Here is a 13,004-nt window from a genome sequence, read left to right as displayed (position 1 = left end):
TAGTAGGATGATCGTTAAATTAGACTCTTTATAAATAAGGGTAAGTTTAGCACATATCATCTCACTTCATCCACTTGAATGGTTTTTGCACAATTTAGGTCCATTTAATTTAATGCAAATTACTGGCAATATTAAAATGCAAAGTTATTTTCCCTGAACATATTAAACACCCTTCTGCACCTCCTGAGACACTAGATAAAATCCATTCTCCACTTTGCAGACTTCAGAGATTTTAATGTATGCTTGTAAAGGTCATTAAATATGCTGAAATTCCCTTTGCTCTATCACTGAACAAGGTTGCTTACAAAAGTAGTATTTGGGTGATCCAGCCAACATCACTAACAAACAACTCCCTGTACACCAATCAGTGTCTACATATAAGAGAATTAACGGGTATGAGGGCTTTCAACTATTTTCTCCAAAATGTACTGTACTTATTAATATAAATTTGCAAATACAGCATATATTAATATTAAACTTTCTAAAGAACATATATTTTTGTATTCATGTATATATTTTATTAAAATTAATGTATTCATGTAATAAAATAAAACTTAACCTGCTAAAATAGCATGCTGCATTCTAAAATCAAATGTTTAGTGGCTTAGGCATCAACTGAAATCCACAAGTTGCTTGTTTAATTGACTCTCAGTGATTTTGAATGGGAGTAATCCACAAAAAAACTCATTACACTTAAAATTTACTAGCCACAATAACTGTCAGACAGGTAATAGAATAAATGTAAAAATATTTGAAATCTCTTTGTCTCAGAGGGACCAGACATACACAGACCTTAGCGTTTTATTATATAGTATATTATTTGTATTTTTCCATCACCTTTATTTAAGGCTACTTATAAGAACATTAATGGATTACTAGTGTTTTCATAGTTCTTTTTTTTTTAATTCATTTTACTAATTGAAACACAGGCTTCTCAGGTTCACACTGTGGGTCAGATACGCAGATTGTACCAGCAACTTTTTGGTTAAAATTCCAAGTAATGTATATAAGAAATATTGTTTATATTCAAGACTAAAAGTTCTCTTATGCTCGAAAGGCAAAAATGGCACAAACATCAGATTCATAAAAGAGTACATACTCCACAAACCATGCCAAGCTTCTTCTATAAATTTCAAATCAGCTTAAAATTTTTGCTCTCGTGCATGGACTTTTAGTGACTTCCCATTACCCCCTGCCCATAGCCATGTATGGCTTAAAAATGAGTTTTTTGAATATTCATGATCTAATCAACATATGTAATTGGCCATGTTCCTGAGTGACATCTTTATTACAGAGGAAAGAAAACTGCAGTGAATGTGAAATTGAGGTATTAATACCCACTTTAACCTGAAAAAAAAATTAAGAAGTTGTCTTTAATGTACTAAACTTAATTGCAAATCTAAGAATTAGGCTTACTTGCCAAGAAGCCAACCATAAGCCTGAGCCAAAGTCCACTTCTCACACTATTTGATAAAATAATCAAGAGTTCAGCCAGCCTCCTTGCAGTAATGTTAGCCAGACACACTTGAGCATCACATATTGGTTGTATATTAATTGAATGAAAGAGCGTTCAGTTTACAAAGCAGATTACTTCTGTGATAGTGTTTTTATTGCAATATGTGTGCAGTAGATTTTACTGATTAAATTATGAAAAATCAGGAAACAGTGAAAATTGCCTTTTGGACTTGGCTTGCTCACCCTGACTGTAAGGAAACTGAATGTACCTGGGCAGTATCATAATTATACCATCCAATATAGATGGTATGACACAGCTCAGCAATGACTGTAAGATTCCTGACCAGTCAAACAGGTCACGCTGAAAAGCATCTGTCACCAAATACCCTAGAGTTGTTTAAACCTGTAACACAACAGGGATTGTGTGATTTCTCCATGATTGTTTGTGTAATATAGGCTCCATCAGCAAACAACTCCAAAAGGACATCTGTAGGAAGCCTACAGCTTACAAGTCAATCATCATGAAAAGCCAAAAATCATCACAATCCCTGAAAACTCTTTACATGCGTAGCCTGCCATTAGCGATATCATTCCTAAGAGCTAACAATTAAGTATAAGCCTTAAATGTTATTACCAACATTGAAGACAATAATTGACAGTACATGTTATTTAAATGTAACATAATTAGTTCAAGAATATTGAAATGTGACTGATGTGTCAATGAAATGCGCAATAAAATAAGTTTTGTTCACTTCATTGTCCTGCTGCCTGGTGTCCTTAAAATACAATCACAAGACTTATGGATGTTTGCAATTTGCTGTAACATTAAGCCAGTTCGTGTTTTATAAATCCCAGCTTTTGCATAAGTAAATGCTTATGCACATTTACAAGCACAAGAACGTTTTATATATGAGGGTCCAGCCCAAGGACCTTAGTCTCCACACAGAACTGGCTGTACTTTGTTAAGTATCAGCTAAATTACTAATTTTCATAAAAAAACAGAATAAAATGACAAATGATTGTGAATGGAATACAGGAAGCAACCCTGCTTACAGCAAGCAGGGCAGGAAAATATCTCACAAAGCCCTTAAAAAATTACTGCTAGGTGGCAATGTGGTTACCTCCTTCATGATATCCTGTCAGGGTTTCACCATGATATGTCTATGGTGGCCCCTGCCTGGATGTGTAGGAAGACCTGGTGCCTTTAGAAAAACATACAAGGCTTTTATATGTCTTCTGGGTGTTTTTTCTTGTCTTCTTAGAGAGTCAAGGCTCGGGGGGCTGTCAAAAAACAGGGCCTGTTAAAGCCCATAGTGGCACTCCTTGTGTGATTTTGGGCTATACAAAAAAATAAATTGTTGTTGTAAAATCCAATCTTGGCTACAGAGGCATTGAGCTTTCATTGGAGATTGACTGGTGGGATGAAGAAAGGCCTAGGGGTAAAGAAGTAGACTAATGTGTGCAAGATGAGCTGGGAGAGTTGGATGAACATTGTAGGTAAATGAAGCAGTCCCTCCACATGGCAGAATAGACAATCTGCACCAACATGTACACGGTGCAAGGCATTTCTGGTTTGCAATATTTCATTTGTGCTGTACTTTCAGTTGTTTCTGTTGGGCATGTCCTCCACTCCTTAAACCCATTCATATTCTTTAGACTTATGGCCTAGTGGGCCTTCATTTGAGTCCTGAACCAACCCTAGAGTTCTTTCTTCAGTCCACATAATGTCTAAATATGAGAGATACATACAACACACAATTCTACGGTTTCAACAGTTAACTGAAAACCTTTTCAGCTGAAATACTTACAGTGCTACTAGATTTTGTATTCACCGCACTCTTTTTTGCTGTCCCATTTTGCGAAGAACAAGCCTGTGCTTTCTTGTGTAATTGAAAAGACAAAGAAAAAGGTTACAAATCTAACAACAAAGAAGCTGTTAACATAGGGGCAACAACATATTTGAAAATGACAAGCCATGTGAAGTTTACAAGTGCAAGCTCAGTACCTTTCTTTTATTGCCCAATATATCACTTATCACTTCAGAAAAACCTTTCGAAATAAGCCTCCATTCCTACGAACTTGTTTACAGTGATTAATAGCCAATATAAAAGTAAAGTTATTTATAGTGTAATGTTAATTTTACACAACTTTTTAATATGTATTAATCAGTAATATGCTCTTTCCCTTGCCTGTAGAGGGGGAGCCCTGACTGACAATCCAATGTAAGATGGAATTCTCCATGGCCCTTTTCAGTTTCATCTCATTTTCCCAATCTTCAGTGGTTGAGCTTTGTAAAAGAAACTTAGAACAAACTGTTTTTATTTTTAAGATGCATAATAACAAATGATGTATCACACATACAGTATAGTGTACTATACGTAAGTGCAGTGGCTATATCCCATTGTTGTCTAACTTCATGCGTACGTTTGTGCAAATTACTTGTGGCACCTCTACAAGTCAACAGATATTTTATTCCAATGGACAAATGCACCTTAACCACTGAAAAGTGAATGACGATGTCAAGCAACTATTATACAGTATTTATCAATCATATTCTTGTTACTCATAATGTGATACACTATAAGCTTGCTTTTACAAGTTTACATTATTTTATTTTAACCAGTATATTATACTGATGGCACAGTGGGCCCCTTAAGCCAATTCATGCTGGATTCAGCTTCCTGGGTTTGAATGCTATGCCATTGTCCATGTAGAGTTTGCACTTTCTCCGCTTGAGTTTTTCCTCAGAGTTCAATTTTCCTCCCACATCATTAAAGTTGTGCATGTTAGATTAACTGGGTTTTCAAATTAGCCCTCTGTGTGTCAGGGGGTTCATGTGTGATTCTCTGTACAGGGCTGTTTCCTGGTTGGGACACAGTGCTGTCAGCATAGAGTCCAGCTGCCCAGAATCATAAAAGAGAATTAAGTGAGTTTGAGAATGAAGATATTAGAAATGGTGCTGTAACTGGTAAATCTAATATTGAACTGTAATTTTGTAAGCCTTAGAAAGTATCTTAAAATAGTGCATGCTGCTAATCACACTATATAAAAATTGATACATAAGCTGTAAAAGTGCAAAAATGCAAATGCTCGAGCCATCACCCAATCAAGTTATCTGCACTGTGCGTAGGTGGTAAACATTTACTATATAAAAAAATGGCAAGGCCTTCAGTCCGTACTTTTCTTCTTATACCTCTATTTGGCATATTTTTGCTGGTTAACTGCACATTTTGTACGGCATCTGGGAAAAATCACAGAAAGAGTTTACTTCATTTGTGGGTGTAGAAGAAGGTGGTTTAGCAATATGGACTGGAAGTCTGCTATTATCTTCTATCATATTCATCCATCACAGCTAACGTAAATAATTTCTTTCCCCTGCACAATTTTTATTAGTCAGTGGCAATGGTTGCTGACTACAGGAGGCAGTGATTGCATCAATACTTAAGTAATGCAAATAGCATCTTTTTGTAATAAAAAAGGAATATACTGTATGTACAAATTTGAAATTGAACCACAATAAAAACAAACCCACAAAAAAGACATGCATACAAATTGTGAATTATATTACATTCACAAAGACCAATGACAAACATTTAGTATTTACTAACTTAAATTAAAGTAAGCAGGGGATCAGAACACCATTAAATTATTGGAAAGGTGTGAGAATTATGGGAATTAAATTGCTTTGAGAGAACAGGGGAAGGGGATAACATTATTGTCCAAAGACAGTGTCAGGTTTACATCATGAAACAAGTTACAATGACTTTTACATGGAAGGAACGTCATATTTAAAGGACTGTAGCTGCCAAAATCTCACCTCTCCTAAGTTTTTGGAGCTGTCATCTTAAGTGAATTGCAGCATGTGACTAATTACAATTTTTTTTTCCAGATTTTCATGCTGATTCAACATGAGGGTACTTTTGGCAGCCATTTGAATATGAACAAATAAACAAACACCATGGGCAACGTGGCTATAATATGCCCTGTTTTAATACTCCCAATTATTTGATATCAATTTTATGAAATTAATTTTCTTCAAGACTGGATGATGCAATGGTTTTACCTCCCCACCCTGGAGTTGGTGATTCAGGATTACTGGTTGGGTGAAAAAGATTACTGGACAGCCCATGCTCCTAATTTCAATGGCAGCGGAAACAGTGTAAACATATCTGACATTACTTTATTTTCAGTTTTCATTAGGCTTACTGAAACTGACTCTATTTAACTGAAATCAAATCTGGCTGAGGTAGTGTACATGTATTACTGCATATGGTGGGAACATAATAATATATGTTGCCTAACAAAAACAACAGAGAATGTTGTCAAACATATAGTTCACCTGTTTAGTAGGAGTTGATGGTTTGCTACTACCACTGTCAGTCTCTGTATCCACTGTGTCCAAAGGACTTGCTCTATCTTCTGACTCATACTTTGCGTGCAAATTATCATCTTCAGACTGGTTCAGAGATATGCCATTAAGGCTATCATTTAGATGTCCGCACTCTCCATCATCTGGATCATTTCTAAACTGTTTCATCATCTCCAGCACATTTGAATGCCTTACTGATGTGGAGGTGTCACCCTGAAAAGTGAATATTATTTTTTGAAGTGATGAAAAGCTCCAGTACATTTTAAAATGAAATTTGATTTAATTGCTGACTAACATAAGCAACGAAAAAGACAAATCCTGCAAGAGAACAGATGATGTTTGACATTTAAATTACTTTAATGGGATAATTAACACACAGAAAATCAGTATGCTATCATTACTGTGATTGCTACTATGGCAATAAAAGAAGCCTTCAAGTGCAGGCCAATAATAAAAAGGGCAAACTCTAAAAAAGCTAATTTAAATATTTATTCTGTATCCTTACTTAGGCACAACAATATTCAACCATTAAAAAGGTAATAAAAAAAACTTACAGTAATCCATGGATTATCAAGTAATTCGCTGGCAGTTATGCGATGTGCAGGATCTACTTTGAGAAGGCACTGTATAACATTTTTTGCTATTAAAGAGTAAGGCAAATCTGTTAGTACATTTAATTTTTTATATTAATAATCTGTTAGGAAATTTAAATCATTTTTATTACTAACGCAGTTTCATTACTTATTTCTACATACCTGCATCACTAATTGCATTCCAGATTGGGTCAACAAAACTCAGATCTCCTTTTTTTATCTGTTCAAATAGCTTCTCTTCAGAGCTAGCCATGAAAGGTGGTGAGCCACACAGTCTGAAGAATTTAACAAAGAATGGTTCAATTTTCTTATTTCACAAATCCCACTGTTTTGAAAACATGATTTTATAGTTCAACCCACATTTTGAGATTTATTGCATCTAATAGATGTTTATATAAAACTAAATAAGTGTTTTATTTTTACACCTGTTTTTCAGGATGTCTAAATAACAAACAGTCAAATAACTCATTAAATGAACCCTGCATGCCTACTTTAGGTCTGTGGGAGTTAACCTGATTACTGTTATGTTTTATACAGGATTTTTTCCTATCTTGTACTTATTTGTGCATAATTCATGTTTAGATGATTTTTCGATGAGAAAAAAGGATGTGCTGGTAAATATGGAGGGTTACATCAGGAAGGGCAACCGGTGTAAAAGTTTGCCAAATCAATACGTGGGCAACAATACAGATTTCCATACCGGATCGGTCGAGGCCCAGGTTAACAAAGGCCACCACCAGTACTGTTAGCCAACAGGATGCTGGCAGAAATTGGGCTACTGTTGGCCAAAGAAGGATAAGAAGAGAAGGCGGATGTGTCCAGAGGCAGGGGGAGAAGAGGAAGGTAAAGAGAGTGGGAGTGAGGGTAGGAACTTTTAATGTTGGTAGTATGACTGGTAAGGGGAGAGAGTTAGCCGATATGATACAGAGAATGACGGTTGATATATTTTGTGTGCAAGAGACCAGATGGAAGGGGAGTAAGGCCAGGTGTATAGGAGAAATGTTCAAATTGTTCTACCATAGTATGGATGGTAGAAGAAATGGGTTAGGGTGTATTCTGAAGGAACAGTATCTCAAGAGTGTTTTGGAGGTGAAGAGAGTGTCAGACAGAGTGATGATTATGAGTGGTGGAGAGTGTATCCAAGGGAGAGAGAGTGACGATTGGAGAGGATTTCAATGGACATGTTGGTGATGGGAACAGAGGAGATGAGGAGGTGATGGGTAGGTATGGTGTCAAGGAGAGGAATGCAGAAGGTCACATGCTAGTGGATTTTGAGAAAAGGATGGACATGGCTGTGGCAAATATGTATTTTAAGAAGAGGGAGGAATTCAGGGTGAAGAAGCTGTGGAAAAACCATATGACAGGGTACCTGGAGAGGAGTTGAGGTACTGTTTGAGGAAGTCAGGAGTGGCAGAGAAGTATGTAAGAGTGGTACAGGATATGTGCAAGGGAAGTGTGATAGTGGTGAGGTGTGTGGTAGGAATGATGGATGTATTCAAGGTAGAGGTGGGATTACATCAGGGATTGGCTCTGAGCACTTTCTTATTTGCAATGGTGATGGACAGGTTGACTGATGAGATTAGTCAGGAGTCCCCATGGACTATGATGTTTGCAGATGACATTGTGATCTGTAGTGAGAATAGGGAGCAGGTCAAGGAGACACTGGAGAGATGGGGGATGTGTGTGAATGAGACGGAGGTCAGAGGAATGGTGAGAGTAGATTTGGAGAAGATGGGTGAATTTAAACACTTGGGATCAACAGTATAGAGTAACGGGGAGTGTGGAAGAGAGGTGAAGAAGAGAGTGCAGGCAGAGTGGAGTTGGTGGAGAAGAGTGTCAGGAGTGATTTGTGACAGATAGGTACCGCTCCTGATATCTATGCAAAAGGACGAAGGTCCAAGTCTTTAGAGTCCTGGTGCTTCCTGTCTTGCCTTATGGTTGTGAGACATGGACGCTATCCAGTGACCTGAGATGAAGACTGGATTCCTTTGGTACTGTGCCTCTCCAGAAAATCCTTGGGTACTGTTGGTTTGACTTTGTGTTGAATGAGCGATTGCTCATGGAGTCCCGAATGAGGCACATTACCTGCATTGTGAGGGAGCGTCAGTTGCGGCACTACAGCCATGTGGCGCTTTTCCCCGAGGGTGATCTAGCTCGTAAGATTCTCATTGTTGGGGAGCAGACTGATTGGACTAGGCCAAGAGGTCGCCCACATAACACCTGGCTGCGGCAGATAGAGGGTCATTTCTGGAGGGTGGGACTGGACCGCGTGTCTGCCTGTGGGATTGCCAACCGGGATCTCGAGTTGTTTTGTCGTGTGGTGGGTGCGGCAACACACTGTACCAGTTCATGCTCCCCAACTTGGTACTAGCAAGAGTAAAAGGGAAGGTCTACAATATGGTAGTGAGACCAGCTATGTTATATGGGTTGTAGATGGTGCCATTGACCAAAACACTGAAGACAGAGCTGGAAGTGGCAGAATTAAAGATGTTAAGATTTGCATTGGGTGTGACAAGGATGGACAGGATTAGAAATGAATATATCAGACAGTCAGCTCAGGTTGGAAGACAGAGCGGCGAGATTGTGTTGGTTTGGACATGTGCAGAGAAGAGTTGCTGGGTATAATGAGAGAAGAATGTTAAGGATGGAGTTTTCAGGTAAGAGGAAAAGAGGAAGGCCAACAAGAAGGTTTACGGATTTGGTGAGACAGGACATGAAGTTAGTAGGTGAAACAGAGTACGATGTAGAGGACAGGAAGATATGGAAACAGATGATCCGCTGTGTTGACATCTAACAGGAGCAGCTGAAAGAAGAAGAAAATGGTAATTCTATGTGATTTGTTTATTACTTTTTATTTGTACTGTCCCTTTAAATGTGCATCCATTCCTTAAGTTATGTGTGAGTGGTACCTCAAAAGGTAAAGCCACCATGATGCTGCCACTACTGAGACCTCCCTCTGGCTATTTATTGAATCAGAGAAGAGGATCTCAATAGTGGTGTACTGCATTTGTCAGGAGTCTTTATGTAAGAATTGTTTCATTTCTGATTTCTGGTTTATAGGCTTTTCACTTCTGTAACTGGATTTTGTTTGTGGTATGTGTTTTGGGACTTGGTTGCTATAAATTGCCTTTTGATTATTTTGCATTGTTTTCCTATTTTTATTAATGAAGCTACATTTATAAAGATTTTTCATTTTGACCTTTCTCCATAAAACAGAGTTATGTTTCTCCCTCCCTTTGGGGTGCACTTTGATATATTTAGGGACTTCTTCGTATTTCTAAAATTTTAAAGTCAGCTTCTTGTTTCTGTGGCTTGCTCAGGCCATAGCCTGGGGTTGGGGGACTAGCTGGACTGGGGCATGCCTTTTCTAGGCTGGCCAGTGAAGGTCTTGGGCTTATTTTGTGGCTCTATTTGGAGAGGCAAACCCCTCCAACCTCTTTGGTCATGTTGGTGACTCCATTTACTCCAAAAGTACCAAGAGAGACCATGTTAGCTCCCAATAACCAAAACTCTGTCATTCCTCTATCTTGTTTAACTGCAATTTCTTTAATTTAATGGACAACATGCAATTTTCAGTAAAGAAACAGGAATATAGATTTTAATATTAATTTAATGAACAAAATTAGACATTAGTAGGTAGTACAGTGTACATTACTATGTCTATGTTATAAGTAAATAAATTAAAGGATATAGCTTTACGATATTCCCACAAGGATAAAGCAGTACTGCTCAAACTCTAAATCCCTTCATTTATACAAACTTGAATTTTTTTTTTTACTTTTAGACATATGGCACCTGTCAAAGATGCCCCCAAAGTGCAATAATGTTTTCTGTTACTACTTGAATAAAAGATATACAGTAATCCCTCGCTATATCGCGCTTCGCCTTTCGCGGCTTCACCCTATCGCGGATTTTATATGTAAGCATATTTAAATATATATCGCAGATTTTTTGCTGGTTCGCGGATTTCTGCGGACAATGGGTCTTTTAATTTCTGGTACATGCTTCCTCAGTTGGTTTGCCCAGTTGATTTCATACAAGGGACGCTATTGGCAGATGGCTGAGAAGCTACCCAACTTACTTTTCTCTCTCTCTCTCTTGCGCTGACTTTCTTTGATCCTGACGTAGGGGGATTGAGCAGGGGGGCTGTTCGCACACCTAGATGATACGGACGCTCGTCTAAAAATGCTGAAAGATTATCTTCACGTTGCTACCTTCTGTGCAGCTGCTTCGTGAAGCGACATGCTGCACGGTGCTTCGCATACTTAAAAGCTCGAAGGGCACGTATTGATTTTTGATTGTTTGTTTTTCTCTGTCTCTCTGTCTCTCTCTCTCTCTCTGCTCCTGACGGAGGGGGTGTGATTTGCTGCCTTCAACAGCTTTGTGCCGCGGTGCTTCGCATACTTAAAAGCCAAACAGCCCTATTGATTTGTTTGCTTTCCTCTCGCTTTCTGACAGTCTCTGCTCCTGACGTGCACTCCTTTGAAGAGGAAGATATGTTTGCATTCTTTTAATTGTGAGACGGAACTGTCATCTCTGTCTTGTCATGGAGCACAGTTTAAACTTTTGAAAAAGAGACAAATGTTTGTTTGCAGTGTTTGAATAACGTTCCTGTCTCTCTACAACCTCCTGTGTTTCTGCGCAAATCTGTGACCCAAGCATGACAATATAAAAATAACCATATAAACATATGGTTTCTACTTCGCGGATTTTCTTATTTCGCGGGTGGCTCTGGATCGCAACCCCCGCGATGGAGGAGGGATTACTGTATTTTTGAATTTTTATGCTGTTGATATAGTGCTTATTATAACTTGCCTGGTTTTCCTTCCCCACAATTTTAAATGTTTAACATTAACTTAAGGAAAAACTTTATAATCAACACTTTGCATGCCAATTTAGCACTGAACACTTTTCTTAACTGTCTTGTATCTTTTTACATGTCTGAGGGTCAAAATTAAAGATTTATATAAACCTTATTTTAATAATTTACAAGAATCTGTTAGACAAAATCTTCACAGCTGGTCTAATCTTCATCTAACATTAGCTGAGAAAATAAGCAAAATAAAAAAAAAATATTTTACCAAATTCCTGTTCTCTTTCCTATGTATTCTGCTTTATAATTAAAGTCATTCTGAAAATAAATTTTGTTTGTATAGAAAATTGCCTCGTCTTATTTTAAAAAAAAAAAAAAAAAAAAAACTCCTGCAGAGACCAAACACCTCAAATGGAGTCATGACATTGCATCCACCTTCTGTACTGTCACAGTTTAGAGGAATGATGACCACCTGCTAGGTCTAGCTATAGAAAGAGTATCCTGCCCTACATTTATATACCCTTCTCTTTATGTCATAACTGTAAATTGCAGTAAATACTGAAAAGATTCAATGATGAAAATGTGATTTCTGTAGGCAGATGCTGTACTATCAACAATTTGATCTCCGTGTTATGTCTATCCATGTTTGCTGCAATTTTTTCATCTATCTGTCTGTCATAATGAACTTCATTGACCATTGTGCACAAAAGTATGGGAGGTGATGTTGTTTGTTCTGTTTTACTTACAGTTTTTGGGTTTGGTGGAAGTGGTTTTGAGGGTGAGGGTTTATGAGTGATTCTCAATGGTTGCACCACCACAAGAAATCTCTTATAACATGATCAGGCCCTGCAACAGCTTTTTTCTTTCTACTTTTTTCAGTTACTCCCTTCTGGTTTTTCTCCTGTTATCCTTTCAGCTACCTTAGCACTTACTTCTTGTAACATTCAGGGTCTTGGCTTAAATATTAAAAGATCAAGTGTTGTCCATGAATATCTCTGTTGGAAGAAAGTACTTGTGACTGGAAATAAGACCACACAGGCTTGTGTGACCCCTGTGGCTAGGTTTTGCAGTGCTGCAGTATACAGTGGCACACAATAAAACACCCCAGGACTGCGGTGCAAAATACTCTGTACATAAACACAGAACATGTGCAAGACATGTAAAGAACTATACAGTACTATAACAGATAAATTATTAAAAATAAACAATAGGTAAGTGAATAGATAGTAATAATTTGAAATAGATAGTAATAAATACATAATTTGTAAATAATAATAGGAAAACTAATAATTTAAAACAACAGCATCGGTCTGTCATGGTGAAAAAGGAGCTGAGCCGCAAGGCAAAGCTCTCAATTTACCAGTCAATCTACGTTCCTACCCTCACCTATGGTCATGAACTATGGGTAGTGACCGAAAGAACGAGATCGCGAATACAAGCAGCTGAAATGAGTTTCCTCCGTGGGGTGTCTGGGCTTTCCCTTAAAGATAGGGTGAGAAACTCAGTCATCTGGGAGGGGCTCAGAGTAGAGCTGCTGCTCCTCCGCATCGAGAGGAGTCAGATGAGGTGGCTTGGGCATCTTATCAGGATGCCTCCTGGACACCTCCCCGGTGAGGTGTTTCTGGCACTTCTAACCGAGAGGAGGCCCCTGGGAAGACCCAGCACACACTAGAGGGACTACATCTCTCGGCTGGCCTGGGAACGCCTTGGGATTCCCCCGAAAGAGCTAGAAGAAGTGGCCGGGGAGAGGGAAGTCTGGGTATCTCTGCTCAAG

General features: G+C 38.2%; 1 protein-coding gene across 1 annotated transcript in view; it reads right to left on the bottom strand.

The window, feature by feature from the left end:
• stk33 (serine/threonine kinase 33) overlaps positions 1-13,004 on the bottom strand; it is a 132,804-nt gene that overhangs the window by 2,189 nt on the left and 117,611 nt on the right. The window contains exons 10-13 of the mRNA XM_028793769.2: positions 6,580-6,692; positions 6,379-6,464; positions 5,795-6,037; positions 3,264-3,335 (exon numbers count right to left, since the gene is read on the bottom strand). Of these exons, the coding sequence (XP_028649602.2) occupies positions 3,264-3,335; positions 5,795-6,037; positions 6,379-6,464; positions 6,580-6,692 (514 nt within the window). The remainder of the gene's footprint in view (positions 1-3,263; positions 3,336-5,794; positions 6,038-6,378; positions 6,465-6,579; positions 6,693-13,004) is intronic.

This window comes from Erpetoichthys calabaricus, chromosome 2 (genome assembly GCF_900747795.2).
Source record: "Erpetoichthys calabaricus chromosome 2, fErpCal1.3, whole genome shotgun sequence".
In the NCBI taxonomy this organism is placed as follows: domain Eukaryota; kingdom Metazoa; phylum Chordata; class Cladistia; order Polypteriformes; family Polypteridae; genus Erpetoichthys; species Erpetoichthys calabaricus.
This window is presented reverse-complemented; position numbering and strand designations above follow the sequence as displayed.